At 36.6% G+C, this 17,535-nt stretch overlaps 1 protein-coding gene across 3 annotated transcripts in view; it reads left to right on the plus strand.

The window, feature by feature from the left end:
- The first annotated feature begins 256 nt into the window (after nucleotides 1–256).
- CCAR1 (cell division cycle and apoptosis regulator 1) overlaps nucleotides 257–17,535 on the plus strand; it is a 46,019-nt gene continuing 28,740 nt past the window's right edge. The window contains exons 1-6 of one of the 3 annotated variants that reach the window (XM_019731734.3): nucleotides 257–397; nucleotides 1,478–1,601; nucleotides 10,915–11,087; nucleotides 11,547–11,591; nucleotides 13,947–13,979; nucleotides 16,955–17,148. In XM_019731734.3, coding sequence (XP_019587293.1) covers nucleotides 1,529–1,601; nucleotides 10,915–11,087; nucleotides 11,547–11,591; nucleotides 13,947–13,979; nucleotides 16,955–17,148 — 518 coding nt within the window. In that variant the 5' untranslated portion in view covers nucleotides 257–397; nucleotides 1,478–1,528. Of the gene's footprint in view, nucleotides 426–764; nucleotides 878–1,477; nucleotides 1,602–10,914; nucleotides 11,088–11,546; nucleotides 11,592–13,946; nucleotides 13,980–16,954; nucleotides 17,149–17,535 lie in introns of those variants that run through there. The other 2 variants (XM_019731733.3, XM_074339528.2) reach the window with 2 other exon arrangements.

Consider the following 17,535-nt stretch of genomic DNA (forward strand, 5'->3'; position numbering starts at 1 on the left):
TTTCCTTCCCTCCCTTCGGAAGACGGTTCCCGCAGAGCTTGCGCACGGATACAGCCCAGCTCATTGTTATGCGGAGCCAAGGTAACCCCTCTTAGGCGCGCTCTAGTTCCAGCCGCGTAGTGAAAGGGTTGAGCGTATTGAAGGCAAGCTGGGGAGCGCGCACGTAGAACGTTTACCCGTAAGCGCCGCTCCTCGGAGGGATTGGGAGGGGAGAGGCGTGGAGGAAGAGGGGGAAATTGGCGCATGCGCCTAAGGCTGACGGGTTTGAAATGGCTTCAGTGGTAGTTGCGACCCGATTCAGGTGAAGGTCTGGTCCTCGTGGTTGGAGCGGCGGCAGCGGAGCCGGGGTTCTTAACGTCCTGTCGGATCCGCATAAGGGCCAGGAGCGACCGTTTTGGTAGCGCGGCGTCCGTAGGCTGGCGACGGTGGGGTTCTCGTGGGACTGGGGCGGGAGGGACGCGGTCCCTTTTGTGCGGGTCGGAGCAGGCCCCGCGCCACCGGCCCCTCCCCCACCCCTCGCTTTTTTCCAGCGGCCCCTCGGTTGGGCCCTGCGCCCCTCCGCCTCGGTCTGGCGGCCCCGGATGGATTGCTGTCCGCCTCCCCTTGCTCCCCGGCCGCTGTGGTTTTAGTCCCCTGGCCTCCGGCCCGGCGCGTCGGGGCGGCTCGCGGCGGCGTGGGTTTTGGGAGATGGAGGCTTTCTCCGTCCGTCCTAGGGGTTTAGGGTTCCAGGGTTCTAAGTATCCTCCCCTTGGCCCTTCGCTCAGTCTCGTGGGACGGAGGATTCCGCCTTCACTGGTCTGCGGCCCGTGAGGAACTGGGGCTGGAGGAAGATGGATGGCAGAGCTCTGGCCCCTCCGAGTCGCGGGGAAAGGAGGGGGTACGCGGGCTAAGATCTTCGCCTTTTCGGGCTTGGTTTTTGGGGGAGGGGTCTTCGCTATGCTTCTTTAAAGGGCAGGGCATCCGTTATTTTAACTGCCTTTCCCGTCGAGGGAGGGGAGAGAAAAGAAAGCCCCCGTTTCTTCCCTACTTGAGATAGTATGGTGATGTTCGTTATTTAAATGATATTCTTAAATACCTTTATTCAGTGTCTCCTAATTTCTATGATTGGGCTCATCACTTTTCAGTCCCCAACTCATTGCCAAAAGAAACACGCAGGCTGTATTTCTTTTGAACTTAAAGCTGTGTTCTTACTGTTAAGAATTGGGTATATAACAGCAGATGGTCTTCTGTTTAAATGTGACAGTTTGTAGTCGCAGATAGAAGTGCGTTTTTTGTAAGTCTACCCCTAATGTCATATATTGAAGTTGGATACTTTTGATGAATTACCTGATGTAAAATTTTTTGCTGCATATCAGGACATCCATATGCCCCATGTTATTTATACTTAGATCTGTGAAGATGTCCTTGACAAATTAAATATTTCTTTTGTGATATTTATAGTTTGGTTGAACTTATAATGTGGATCCTTTCTTAATAGATCGCTGCTGTAGAAGACAAACAAGCGAAGGCTTTTTTCCACCCTTTAATCATGGCTCAGTTTGGAGGACAGAAGAATCCGCCATGGGCTACTCAGTTTACAGCCACTGCGGTATCTCAGCCAGGTCAGACTACTGAACACATTGTACTGTAAGGGGAGGGGGCGTGTTATAACCATGTGAGTTAGGCTGTGCATAATACTGTAAAATGTTTGCAAGTGATGTCTCCTGGTTTTGTCTGTGAAGCTCGTTTTAAAAATTCATGGATCAATTAGCAAAACGTCACTTTTACACAGCAGTTTTTTCGACGGTTTTATAGTTTTTCAAACATGAAATTGATTAACTTTTAATGATTTAATTGTTAGAAGTTAGCAGCCACTCATTCATTAAATAGAGATTACCTCATTTGGCATATGAAGGTGTCAGTATTCAGAAGTTACAGTTGATCCTTGAACAATGGGATGGGTTGGGGTATGTGGGAAATCCCTGTACTAATTTTGACTCCCCCAAAACTTTAACTTCACTATTAATAGCCTACTGTGGAAACCTTACTGATAACATAAGCAGTTGATTAACACATTTTGTGTGGTACATGTATTATATATTGTAGTTTTACAATAAAGTAAGCTGCAGAGAAGAAATATTTAAAAAATCATAAGAGAACACATTTACAGTACTGTACATATTTGTTGAAAAAAAATCTGCATGTAAGTGTGCCTACACACTTTAAACCCATGTTCAAGGCTCAACTGTATTTAAAAATAAATGTATTAAAAATTCATACTTTGAAAAATTATGCATGACTGGTTTTCAGTTTAAATTTAAAGTAGAAAAACCAACTCTAAAGAATTTATTGGTTAAAAAAGATAAAAGGAGCAAATGAAGATTTACATTTTCAAAACAAAGTCAACAAAAAATGTCATTGAAAATGTTTGTTTTAATAAATTTCTTCCCATTGGTCTTAGGAAGAATATTGTGCTATTTCTTGACTTATAAGTTTCCCAGGGATTCTACAGAATGAAAATTTGAGTTTGAGTACCCAGAAAAGTTGCTGCTTACTCTGTTACTTTGTATTTTTACTTATGACTTATCTAATCTAATACTAGTTCTTTGCTGTGTTTTACTTGAAATATTTGTTTTGTAATTTGAGGTTAGTTGCAGAGATATTGTGATCTTCTAACTTGAGTGTTCTAAAATTTGATGGATGTGACTTATCTAGTTATGTAGGTGACCTTTCTCGTTAAAGAAATGGATACTGTAGGGTTTTTATTTTAATTACTCTTGATTTGGGGGGATTAAATGATCAACAGTTATTTCTTCAGGCAACAGAAAATAATATGAAATAATAGTTATACATTATATTTAAATCAGATCCAAGTATTTCTCCTCTGTGTTAAATAATAGAAAATCTGGTATTGACTTAGTTTTGATGAAATAGTAATTAGCAACTATTCTCTGTCCAGAAGCAAGTACTGGTATTTTGGTAAACTGAGCATGTTTTACCTTGCTTTTTCTACATATAATTAGTTTTACTTGTAAATTCATCTGTATTGTTCCAGTACATAACTGTCATGCTGGAATTCTATTGTCTAGCTCTTAACATTTGTATTATAATTACTGAAATGTATATTATACTCATTATTTTTAAGACTGAGCAAAGAGCTATCAAAGGTTTATAAAACTTGTCAAAGTCAGTAGTAAATATAGGTCTTCCTTTTTATACTTGGCAGTGGAGTCCAAATGTAAATAACGGGATTTGTGTAAACGGCTTGTTGTATTTGTGCTGTAGGAAGCTACTTGTGGATTTTCTTGGAACTATATAGGTAACCAGAGTTTTTGAAAATATAAAATTTTTTTGACGCATCATAACTTCAGTAAGTAGGGAAGTGTTTTGTTAGCATGTACACTTAGCTTTCTTATAAAAATCCTGATGTAGGTTCTAAATGGCTCTCTCTAGTGACATTGCTCATTGCTTTTATTATAATATTTAATTTCTAGGTGATATATTTTAGGCTACTTCCTGAAAGCTTGATATTTTCTTGCCTTCATTTTAAAGCATTTATGCTAATTATTATCTTATTAGAGTTGATTCTCAGGGCCAAGCAAATTTCTGTCAAAGTTAAAATTTGTTTCAATTCTGAGGCAATTAAAATGTTTTATTTACACCTCATCTTAAGAGAACATTTCAAAATATAAACATCTTAAGTTTTTTTCCTGGCAGCTTCAATACAATTTGAGAAAAAATTTCAACAAAGGATGTTAAAAGGACTTAATTAGGGAAATGTGTAGGTGCTAGGTTAACTTTATTAAAAAAAAATGCACCCATTAATATATGTCAGATGTGTTAGTATCAGAAGTCACTGTCATAAATCAAATAATCATACAACAGAAAAAGGTTAACAGTAATTCAACCCCAATGAAATATTTTGATCTTTGTGCCTATATTTCTGACTCATTTTCTTTTGAAAGTAATATAAAAATGATCACTATTTCCTTTTTGTATATCACATAACATGGTTTTGCTCAGTTAATGGCTTTTCTGTTCCATTTTCTAGCAAGATTATTTTGCATTTGTACTATAAAATTCTCAGTTAACGGTGATGTGAAAATTTCAGTGCATTCACACAGATAACATATTTCAAATAATTAAAAACTTAAGTAAAGGCACACACACACACTAGCTGTTTATTGCTGAAATCTGTTGTAAAATTGAAGATCGGTATTTGAATTGTTTCTGATTCATTTTAATACTGAGCCAATTCAGTTAATGAGAGTTATTCCTGTGTGTCATCCTCTGTCATCTTTAATTTTCTTTTTCTGTACCTACCATATTCAATCTTGTCAAACCTTGTTTTTGCCTCTTTGAAATGCCTTAAATATACTCCTCCATTTTACATTTAGACCCGTTGCACTTCACATTTGGGTAACTGCATCAGTAGCAGTTTTTTTTCTCTTGCTTAGCTCTCCTAACTTTCAGGCCCTTCCATACCTTTCCCAAACCTTTGTATCCTCATCCATAGTGCTTACTAGAAGATCCTTCCCTTAAATCAAGAAGCTCCTTTCTCCATCTTTCACTTGGTGGTGATGCTCTCTATTCTTTATTTAGTTCTAACTGCTTTTATTTGCTTTCCTTTCTTACTTACTGGATATGCTACTTATTTCTCCCCCAGCTCCAATGTATCTTATCAGTTGTGATACTCTTAAAGCATAATTTCTATCTAAATCACAGAATTTTTCAAAGCTGGATGGGGTCTGAGCTCTAGATTCTGTCTCAATTCGTTTCTCTACAGATGAGGAAAGGTGAAGAAATTTGTTTAGGTCTTACAGAAGGTCACAGGCGAGTCAATGTTAGGACCTCAGAAACGTGGTTCATTGTATCTTCCATTGCTCTATTCTCTTATCCATTTGCAAAAATATCTTCAAAGACTTTTAGATGGGATGGTCTTTCCAGCTCTATTTCTCACACTGAAATACTTGTTCTTAATGTTTGTTCTATATTTCTATCTCCTAGCTGAAGTGCTGTGGTATGTATTCACTGACAATCATACTTGGGACCAAAGCTTTTAGGTTTGAAAGTTTAACAGTTTCCTATTTTGTAAAGAGACATTGAAAGAGATACCCAGTGAGTCACTGATTGAATCATTAAGTAGCCCTTAGACTTAATTACATTGAGTAGGGATACCTTCTATATACTTGACTCAAAATATTTGCATGTGTATAGGCATATAATTGCAACAATATTTAAGTGGGTATGGATTTAGCAGATTCAGACCTATTTTCTCACCCATTTCTTTTGACCATTTATAAGATGACTGCATTCTAGCTATAGAGAAAAATGAACTAGTTCAGTAGTTAAAAGTAGTGATAATGTGGTTCTTTTAATACAGGTGACTGAAGCTGTTGCCAGTACAAATGACTCCATTTATGACTCCATTTATTTTATTTTACTTATTATATTAGTTTCAGGTGTACAAAATAACATAATGGTTAGACATTTACACACCTCACAGTGATAACCCCCCAGTCTACACTGTTACAGTACCATTGACTATATTCTGTATTTTACATCCCACGATCATATATATATATATATATATATATGTATATACACACACACACACACACTTATGTAATTATAGTTGACATTCAATATTATTCTACTTCACCTTTAGTTGTACAGTGCAGTGGTCAGGAGTCTATATAGCCTATGAGGTGATCCCCCTGATAAGCCCAGTACCCACCTGGCACCTACATAATCTGTACAACATTATTGATTATATTCCCCATGCTGTATTTCACATCCTGTAACTATTTTGTGACTACCAGTTTGTACTTCCTGATCCCTTCACCTTCTCCCCCATTCCCCAGCCCTTCTCCCATCTGGCAACCATCAGTTTTTTCTCTGTATCTCTGAATATGACTATTTTTGATATCTCTTCATTCTGGACTGATGGTCATCTTTTAAAACTCCAGTCTCTTGAGTCAGCAGCTCAAATTCTTGAATTCCAAGATTTGTGGTCTTTTCAAAGAAATAATAGCCAATGTACCAGGTATATTTCACTTTTCAATTAGTTATCCCTTCATAGAGTTGGGTGTTTCCAACTCATTTGGTAGAAAAGGAGGATTGCTACTAGTGTGGGCCTAACTCTGTTTAAACAGTAGTACTGCTATGTAATAGCAAATTGTTTCAAACATTTTTTTAAGAGTAAAATAATGCACATAAAATTTAGTACGACTCATTGTTAATACATTTTTTCCTCATCTCTGAGTGTATCTTACGTGTGCTCTAATCCAGTGAGAGCTGTATTAACATACCAACCTACAAACCAGTGAGTGCCCCCATCTCTCTATCCTGAGTTGAGGGTACAACTCATGTTTATGTAAGTTGTAGTTTCTCTTGCACTATGTGTATTATGATCTGGGAAATAATTTTGATGTGTTATAGATGAAAACGTATTGGAAATAACATTGAAAGTGTGAATATTAACTTTCGGTGCTACGAGACTCCTTGAAAGAAATGGGGTCAAAAACTAGGTAAATATCAGAGGCAATTGAAGATGATTAAGACGTCATATGACATTACGGATGGCATCTTCAACTTCCTGGGAGGGTTGACCAACAATTATTTGAATAGTAGCTAGAAGAGACTATGGCTAGAATCACTAGTTATCATTTCAGTGCAACTTCAAGAGTATGTAAGAACTATTGTCTGCTAGTATATTAATCTTTATAGAGACTTCAAGAACCCAATATAACTGATTTAGTTAATACTTTGCCTCTTCCTTATAGAAGTACTGTTCACTAAGAACTTGCTATAGTGATAGAGATATTCTGTATCTTCATTGTCTAATATGGTAGCTAGCCACATTGGCTGTTGAGCACTTGAAATGTAGTTACTGTGACTGAAGAACTGAATTTCTAGTTTTATTTAATTTTCCATAATTTAAATTGAAATAGCCACACAAGGCTGGTGGCGGGTGTATCAAATAATGCAGTTATAGAAGATTACAACACTTGGAATATATTATATTTCAAATATTTTGTGCCTTAATTTCTTTTTTTAAACATCTTCATGACTTATTCATTTTATAACTGGAAGTTTATACCTTTTACCCCTTAGTTTCTTATTCTTAAGAGGTAATGAATATTTCCATTCATTGAGTACATTATGGACTTAGAATAGAACCTCAAAAGCCAGGGCAATGGATTGACCAATGAGTTGTCTGATTGCAAGGAAGATATGTGTTCATGAAGGCATCAAAGTTTTTGTATTTGTGAGAAATCTAACTTTTAACGATCACTCCCTAGGAAGAATACAGAGTAGAAGATGACATTTGGAAGACTAACTTGATTTTAAATAATTTTGCTAAAGGTGAAAAAAATAAACTTTCTGAGGTAATTTGAGGTTTTGAATTTTATTCATTATTTCAGAAGGATGACTCATCTTAGTAAAGATAGAACTCCGAGGTATTAGTTAATGGGATTTTTAAATGTAATAGTTTGATAAAATAAAGGGACAACAGACAAGGGACAAGTTCCTCTTTTGTATTTTAATGGTGTGTTGACTGGTATTCAGTAAATAATTACTAGTATTACATGAATGTTTCAGTCATATGAAATTAATTTTGCATTTTAGAAAATAATATATTTTACATTTGTCCTCGAAGGTTTAAGATGTTAGCCCTTAAATTTGTTTGTTTACTTGGTAGCCTGTGGTCATTTAGGGCTCATTTCAAAGGTTTGTCTGTGGAAGTACTGATACATAGATGAGCGTATGTTTCGTATGGATCATGAGATGTTCAACAATCGTATTGAATCAGATAAATGAATAGACTGTTCCAGTGTGGATAATTGGAAAAGATCTCCAATTATCTGACCAGTGTTTGGTCACTTATGTAGAGAGAAAGATTAAATCAGAGGTTAATATCTTTGTACTTTGCAACTTACAGAATTATCTTGCAGAATTTTATTATAATAATTCAAGAAGAGTGTAGAATGCTATAAACACATATTCAAGGATAGCTTCTCAGATATCCACAAAAAGGAGCATTAATAAATATTAGTGAAAAATACTTTATTGAGATTAAAATCTCAAATGTAAATGATTTTTAAAAGAGGTGTATTACAGACATACAAAAGCCACAACCACATGTACAGTGATTTCACAAATTTAAATTAACTAGTTTTGGGAAGCAGTGGCTAGAATGTAAATTTCCTTCCCATAAATTTCTCCTATCAATTGAATCCTTCATTGCCAGTTAATCTGTTTTATAGTTTCTAATTCATCACATTGGCTATCAACAACAGGAAAGAGATAATGTGGGTATTGGCTATCATCCCACCTAGTTAATGCTGGGCCACTGTATACTACCAGGGACCAAAACACATAGAAAAACTAGCAGGAAAAATGTGGGGGATGTTAGAAGAGGGTAAAGGAGGTCAAATATATGGTGATGGAAGGAGAACTGACTCTGGGTGGTGAGCACACATTGTGATATATAGATGATATATTATAGAAATGTGCACTTGAAACCTATGTAATTTTACTAACCAATGTCACCCCAATTAAGAGAAGAAATAGACTTTCTGAGATACTGGCTCTGAGCCCTTGTGCTGTGGCAACTATCAGTATTTTCCAAAGTTCTAGAAATTGGTACCTGCAGAATGAAACACAGCAGATCTGAGGTCAGAGTTCAGGTGGGTGAAGAAGATTGAGTATATGTGAATCACAGATGTCACTTTTTTCAAATGCAGAACATGCCGATCTCAGAATTTAAAATACTATTTTCCTAGGGTCTTTCCCTGTCTTGTGTTGACATGAGAATTTTGCTTCTGTTACCCTAGAACAATGGTTCTTAACCTCTTTTGGGTCTGTAATCCTTTTGAAAATCTGATGAAAGTTTGGACTGTCTGGTCTGCAATTTTGCATACCATTTCAGAAGGTTAATAGGACTCCCTGGTTAGAATCTATGCCCTAGATTTCAGTACCTTTTTCTCTATTCTCATTACACTTAACCTCATTTTGAACTTACATTGGTGTTAAGTTATTCCCAACTTCTATTTAAATTCTTTTACTTAGTCCTGGTTTCTCCTTTCTGCCCATCTGTGACATCTGACTTACCTTAAAAACAAAAGAGAAGAAATTAATGTGGTAAGGATTTAGCATTATGTATTTAGGACATTTAGAAGGTTTTTTCCCACCTTAGTTTCTCCTCCACTTTTTCTTTTTCCTCCTTTTTAAATATTTAACGATCAGTGTTTTTGCAGGGAATAATTTGTAATTTATAAGAATCCCAAGCATGATTTCTGGGATTTGTTTTTGCCTCACTTTATTATTGGTTTCTTTCATTTTTAAGTAAAATTAATGTGTGATTGATGTTGAGCCTCACATTTCTAAAGATTTTCTGGGATATTTTAGACAAGGTGGTTTGGTTAGTTCATTAATGTTCTCTGTTTTGTTTCTATAAAGCGTAATATTGTTCTTTCTAATATCTATAGAGCAGCTTTTTTTTTTTTTTTTTTTTTTTGGTTGGGGAATATTGGGGAACTGTGTGTTTCTCCAGGCCCCATCAACTCCTTCAGTCTAGTTGTGGAGGGTGCAGCTAAGCTCCAAGTCCAGTCGCTGTTTTCAATCTTTGGTTGTAGGGGGCGCAGCCCACCATCCCATACAGGAATTGAACTGACAACCTTATTCTTGAGAGCTTGCGCTCCAGGCAAATGAACCATCCAGCCACCCCTAGAGCAGCATTCGTTTCAAGTTATTCTTAGATATAAGCAGGGTGCTTTGGAAAAGAAAGTGTTCCATGAGCAAATACTGATTTTTATGGCAACCTCTTTGAGATACATAATGCATAGCGGCATGTTAAAGGTTCTGAGAGATCCTTCAGTAAAAATATGTGCTTAATTTACTGTTTCTTAAACTTTTTAAACCTTAGACCCACTTTTCAAATCTTAATGACCTGGGGAGCTAATCATTGTTCCAGGAGATACAGTTTTGCTTGTGCAAAGTTAGACCGCAATTTTTGTTCTTTTTTAAAAACTTTTATTTTAAGTGTGTTTTTCCAGGATCCATCAGCTCCAAGTCAAGTAGTTCCAATCTAGTTGTTGAGGACGTAGCTCACACTGGCCCATGTGGGGATCTAACTGGCAACCCTGGTGTTATGAGCATTGCACTCTAACCAACTGAGATAACCGGCTGTTCCCTAGACCCCAATTTTTAATTGGTTGCTTGTTTGCATTTATTAAAGGGAATTACATAAAAATATCAAGTAAAATCTTTCTTGTGTTCTCTTCAGCTTTGAGCCCTAAGCATGTGTTGAATATCAAGTACCTAAGCCTGTCATTCTGAACCCTTCCCCAATTATTTGGCTTATGCAGATGGTCATTTTAAGTCACTGTGGTTAATTTTATCTCTCATTGCTCAGTACAGAAGTGCACTAGAATTAAAAACTTTCTGTGCTTTTAAAGTGTTGCTTTTGTCTGTTTCCTAGTTTTACAGTTTTCTAATGCAAAGTAGAAGTACATGAAAATTTCAGTAGGAAGTTTTAAGGGTGGATCACTTCCAGCAATATTGTCCTTAATATATGACTTACCTGCTTGAACCTAAAACAGTAAATTTTATACTAAAATAAGATAATTTATTTTCTGCTCTACTTCTTAAAAATAGTTTTGAGGGTACCTTAGGCTCGTGGACTAGGTACGGTTGATTAGGTTAATTGTGTAGTTCACTTTTGTAGATTAATGGTTTCTTATATAAAGCCATTGGGATCTGGCATGAGACATGAATTGGTTAAATTCGACAAGCACTACTGAAAATTTTCGCTACGTTTTCCCTAAACCATGGCAGGTCATAGTGCATCACTAAGCACTCATGAAAAATTCCTGGAAAAGATCCAAATAATCTTGATTTCCTTTTCTCCCCTTTTAAATCTCATTTTAGCCGCATTGGGTGTTCAGCAGCCATCACTCCTTGGAGCATCTCCTACCATTTATACACAGCAAACTGCCTTGGCAGCAGCCGGCCTTACCACACAAACCCCAGCAAACTATCAGTTAACTCAAACTGCAGCATTGCAGCAACAAGCCGCAGCTGCAGCAGCTGCATTGCAACAGGTGAGTTTTTAATTTTCAACAGGTGAATTTTTAATAGGTTTTGATATGTGACATAGGAAACTATCAAATATAAGTAGCCAGAGTGGGCACGTTCATTTTCAAAAGAATGAATAATTTTCACTTTTTAAAGAAGGAATAATTGTGGGTTTTTATCATGCTTATAGGGTTTTTTTTGGTGATAAAATTATATATGTCCAGGGCATATAGTGAAGTATAGTTGCATTGTCAAAATTCTTAAATTGAGCAGTTCTTATAACTTAATTATTTGAACACAATACAGTTATTAATGGGTCCCAGATTATAAATAATAACCATTTCGTTTATTTTTAGATGACATTGAGCTGTTCCATAAAATTTCTTTCTAGTTTGATTCTAGTTATGTATTTGTATGTGTATTGCTTTTTGAGAATAAGTAAAACTAATGTCCATATTTTTCTTTGAAAAAAATTCTTTTTCTAGCAATATTCACAACCTCAGCAGGCCTTGTACAGTGTGCAACAACAGGTTAGTTTGTATCTTCATGTTAAAAACTGATTATAAACGAGCCATTTGTTTCAAATTCAATTTATATAGATTTTATTTCCTGTCAGCTACCTTAACATGTGATTTGAATTCTTTTGGGGTGGGGGACATGAGTTTGGTAAAAAGGAAAGTCTCCAAAGGAGAGGAAGATAGAGGAGACAGGTCCAGAAAACCAAAATCTACTAGCAGCCAGTGTTTGTCACATGTTTCTAAGAAAGCATGTAGGAGATAATCTGGAAAGAATCACTCTGTTTCTGACTCTTTGGCACAGTACAGCACAGTAGGGCTAAAAGTTCCAGATAGGAATTGTGCTGTACTAGACCATGTGTGAAAATGAAAAGCTTCTTTTTCCAATTTGAAACCTAAACCCGGGGCAGCTGGTTAGTTCAGATTGTTAGAGTTTGACACTCTTAACAAGGTTGCTGGTTCAGTCTCCACGTGGGCCACTGTGAGCTGCGCCTTCCACAACTAGATTGCAACAACACTTGACTTGGAGCTGATGGATCCTGCAAAAACACACTTAAATAAATAAAAGTAAAAAAAAAAGAAAAGAAAAAGAAACCTAAACCCTAGATAGACCACTGGTTTTCAGCCTTTATCTTTTTAAAGCAAAGCAACCCTCCCCCTTTTGTCCTGATGAAATTGTGTATTGCAACATACTAAAATAGAGCTGTTGAAAATGGGAGGAAGTCTCCCCTTGTAGTTCTCACCCCTGCTCTCAAGGCACATTTGAACAATTTGAAAACTCCTGACTTAGACCAAAAGCAAGTTTCTTTGGCCCCCTTTCCCTGGGCTCATAATCATGTTCCTCGAGGTCTTAACATTGGTGATGGTAGGAAGAGGTAAGAAAAACTCAAGGAGAAGCCTGTCAAGGAAAAGAGTTTTCCCTGCTGAAATCTAGGTAGGTTCTAGCCCATTCTAGGCTATTCCAGGGTTGAGAGGTAGTCTTCATTCATTCTCAGTGCGTTTAAGAAGCTTGAGGTAAGTATAGCAGTCAGGAGATGAAAAGGGGGTAGCAAGAGAGTGGGACCAAAAACTTGGATCTGAAGACACTATGGAGAAACATGAGAGGCTTCTCAACCCATAAACACTCATCCTAGATCCATGTCCCAATTTCATCCTTGACTTAAGTCCTTTGGGGCTTCAGAAGCATTGCATTTTCCCTGAAGAGCGCTATACCCTCCTATTGTTAGAAAAACTGTCAGTGTGCGCTCCTTTATCATCCCCATGCCTTGTTGAGTCAGGCTATCAGATATATATATGAATTATATAGCCAGTGATATTGTTCAATAAAAATTGACATTCAATATTATTTTATATTAGTTTCAGGTGTACAACATAGTGGTTTAGATATTTATATAATTTATGAAGTGGTCTCCTCAATATGGCATCATATATAGTTATTACAATATTAACTATGTTCCCTATGTTGTACTGTACATCCCCATGACTATTTTCTAACTAATCTGTACTTCTTAATCCCTTCACCTTTTTCATGCTTTCCCCCAGCCCCCCTCCCATCTTAACCAGTGATATTTTTTATATAAGTAACATTGATTCTCAATCATTTTTGTAGCATGGTAATTAACACATGGCAGAATTAGAAATCTTACCCTCTAAGGACTTAAAGGGTTTTTTTGTGGATTTTATTCCTGTGAAATAACGAAAAAAGATCAATTTCTTTATTATTGAATGTGTTAGTTATAAATCAGGTCTGTAGTTGTTAGAAATAGTTGTAGGAAACCTTAAATCTAATGAATGACCTGTAGCTTTTCACGTATTTCTTTTTTCCCCTTCTTCCCTCGCCCCACTCGGATTCAAGCCGTTGTTTCTCAGTCTAGTTGAGTAGGACACAGCTCCCTGGCCCATGCTGGTATTATGAGCCTTGCATTCCCCTGGCTGAGGCAGTCAGTCACAAGTCGCCAGTCGTCGGTAGGCAGCTCATGGCAGCTCTCACCAGCTGCTCACGGTGGCTGCCGGCCACTCACGCTGGCTGATGGCCATTCATGCTGGTCGCCGGCCGCTCATGGTGGCACATGGTAGCCCACGGCAGCACACAGCAGCCCATGGCAGCCCTGCTCCAAGGAGAGCTGTTGTTTATACTCTTAACTGTAGAAGGCGCAGCTACTGGCCCATGTGGGAATCGAACTGGTGACCTTGGCGTTAGGAGCATGGTGCTCCAACCACCTGAGCCACCAGGCTGTTCCCACATATTTCTTAATTAGAAATAAAGTACCCATTTAATAGGAATTTTTCCTTATAGAAAGAAAGCATCTATGAAACAATTCTGATTGATCCTTTTTTCTTTCCTGTTTTTTTTTTTTTTTTAATTTTCAGTTACAGCAACCTCAGCAGACCCTTTTAACACAGGTTAGTTTGACATTATTTCTTTTGGATATTTTAATGAAAAGTAGACCAAAGTTTTATTTCTATTTTAGTTTTTCTTTTAGCGTTTAAAGATGCGTATTTGTTGGATTCACATAATAATTTAGCAATATAATGTTAAATATAGATCAAAAACATTTTGTTGTTGTTTTTTTTCTCTTTAGGTTTGATTGCAGATCCAGCTGTGATCTAGTTTGAATAAATACGAGGTTTTATTTTAAACTCAATGCTGATTTTGGCTTTTACATTTTCTTTGTACTAATACTTTTAGGAAATTTTTTGTACACAATATATATTTTTTAGCATGACCTTAGTAGATGAAGTTGTTGTGTTATGTCATCACCTTAATTTTTTAGCAACATTAAAAAGGTTTTGAACTTTTGATAGAGTCTACTTTTCAGCTTTGTGGACCACTTACAGTCTTTATTGCACATATATATATATATATATTCACACACATAAATACATACACATATATAGACATGTGTGTATGTATATACACACACATATATATGTATGTACATATATTACAATCCTTTAAAAGTGTAAAAATCATCCTTGGCTTATGTGCTGCACAAATATCATAAACTGTGGACTGAATTTGGCCCATGGGTCATGGCTCACTGCTCCTCATAGTATGTACTTAGAGTGAAATACTATGCAACTGTTAAAAAGAAAACAGAATCTCTTAATAATAACTGGTGACAGTGATTACCCCATGGGTAGCAGAGGAACAAGAGTAAGAGAGAAGCTTTTTACTGTATAATCTTCCATACTATTTTAGTCTTGAAGCTGTTAGTTATTTTTTAAAATTAAAGTACACTTCAAATGAGAAATTAATCTTACCTTCTATTTTTATTAAAAAACTAAAATTGTCTAGCAACTGTCTCATATTTTCAATCTCCAAAAGTAGAATTTCCAAATTAAGCAGGAAGATGTAAAAGTTTATCTTTTCTTAGAATAGCATTTCCCAAAGTTTGCCCATAAGCCATCAATGTGTTATGTTAGAGAAATTTCATGAGAAAATAATTCTTTGGTCGTATGAGGTATGATCGAAAAATACTGTGAATGTTTAAATAAAAAAATTTATTACAGTAAAAGACACATTGCTATTAATCCCCCTCAAAATATTCCCCCTTGCTTCGAACACACTTATCCCGTCATTCTTGCCACTTTTCTGAAGCAGTTCTGGAAGTCCCCTTTCATGAGCGTCTTTAGTTGCACTGTCCTGGCTGCCTTAATGTCCTGAATTTATTTAAAACGTTTACCCTTCATGGTCATTTTGACTTTGGGGAAGAGCCAGAGGTCGCACAGTGCCAGATCCAGTGAATAAGGTGGATGAGGACACACTGTAATGTTTTTATTTGACAAACTGCCATACCAGAAGCAATGTGTGACAGGGAGCCTTTCCATTGTGATCACAAAATACCGAGAATGCTGCTGCCAAGTGCCATCCAAGGCAGGGATCTTCAATATGGGAAGCAATGTGTGTGGAACCTTAGTTGCAGTGTGTGACAAGTTTCAACTTGTTGGGTACAGGCAGTCATGTGTGAGCTACAGTTGAGAAAAGGTGTGTTCTAAAGTGTGTCGTAAGTCATCCTCCATCACGACAACGCTCCGTGTCACACATTGCTTCTGGTACACGGCAATTTCTGTCAAATAAAAATACTAGTGTGTCCTCATCCACTTATTCACCGGATCTAGCACCATGCGACTAATGGCTCTTCCCCAAAGTCAAAATGATTAGGACATCGAGGCAGCCACGATAGCGCAACTAAAGACACTCACGTAAGAGGACTTCCAGAACTGCTTCAGAAAGTGGCAAGAATGATGGCATTAGTGTGTTTGAAGCGAGGGGGAGTATTTTGAGGGGGATTAATGGCAACGTGTCTTTTACTGCAATAATTCTTTTTTTAATTTAGACATTCACCATGTTGTTTTATCACACCTCATAGTTTAAGAAACGCTGCGTTCCTTTACTATATATAGGACTTTTTTTTTTTTTTTCAATTATAGAACTTGAAGACTTGCTCTATTTGGCAGGTGTAAAACAAATTTCATGGTTTGACTTAGAGAGTCAGATTATTACTTATTTCTTTTAAATGATTTTATTTCTGTTTATAAACAGGGTTTTAGTCAAATAATATGTTGTTATCCGTTCTTCAGTGTACCAGAAAAGACCAATAAAAGTGTTAGCATTTTTATTTTTTCCCAATTTTATTGAGAGATAATTGACATACATTTCATTCGTTTAAGGGTACAACATAAGGATTTGATATATGTATGTTATAAAATGATTATTACTATAATAAGTTTAGTTAACATACGTCACCTCACATAATTAACAAATTTTTTCTTCTGATAAGAACTTAACATCTCTCTTAGCAACTTTCAAATATGTGATACAGTATTGTTAACTGTAGTCATCATGCTGTATATTAACATCCCCAGAACTTACCTTAAAACTGGAAGTGTTTACTTTTTGACCACCTTCACCCATTCCCCACAACCACCACCTTCCTCCTCTGGCAGCCCCTATTCTGTTCTGTTTCTTTGAGTTTTTTGGGGTTTTCTTAGATTCCACATTTAAGTGACATCATACATGTTTGTCTTCCTCTGTCTGACTTATTTCACTTATGTAGGACTTTTCTGAGTGTTTATTGTGCCACTGTGGAGTTTGAATTTCTAAGAGGGGGCTAACATACGCAGTATTTTTCGCTCATTGCACTATAGTATCTTTTTCTGGGAACAACCTGTGAAAACATTCACATGAGGGGACTTGATGAAATAGATAAAAAATAGCATTACTTTTTTAGACTTGATTCTTATCTTCAAGGTTTGTATGTGTATTTTCTAAGTTCAAATAAATTGTTTTTAGCATTTTGAGTTGACGTAGTTATTTTTCATTTCTAGACTATTTCAAAACATTACCTTAATTTGAGGTTGATTTTGTTTTATAGCCAGCTGTTGCCCTGCCTACAAGCCTTAGCCTGTCTACTCCTCAGCCTGCAGCACAGATAACTGTATCATATCCAACACCAAGGTCTAGTCAGCAGCAAACCCAACCTCAGAAACAGCGTGTTTTTACAGGGGTTGTTACAAAGCTACATGATACTTTTGGATTTGTGGATGAAGATGTATTCTTTCAACTTAGGTAAGCTTCATTAGGTATTGGCAGATGCCTTATATTTAACATTAAGTATATTGATAAGGCACCTGATTATTTCTGGCATAGGACTGTGGTTTAGCTATAATTTTGTTTTAATCATTCAGCTTGTGTTATATTTGTGTTTCTGTGACCTTTTTCGATGGAGAATATGACTGACGATATTTGATTATTGTACAAACTGTTTATAGTGAATTCTGTATAAATGTTTTATAGGAGTGAGTTATTTCTAACTCTTCATGGGCAGAAATACAGTGAGATTAGGGATTGAAATAGTCACATGGCTTTTAAAATTTAATCTTCTGTTTGACATCTAATTGCCATATAAAAAAATTTTAATTGAGATATTAATGCATATAATTGAGTAATTGATGA

Source organism: Rhinolophus sinicus, chromosome 15 (genome assembly GCF_057876585.1).
Source record: "Rhinolophus sinicus isolate RSI-liver-muscle chromosome 15, RSI-T2T, whole genome shotgun sequence".
NCBI lineage: Eukaryota > Metazoa > Chordata > Mammalia > Chiroptera > Rhinolophidae > Rhinolophus > Rhinolophus sinicus.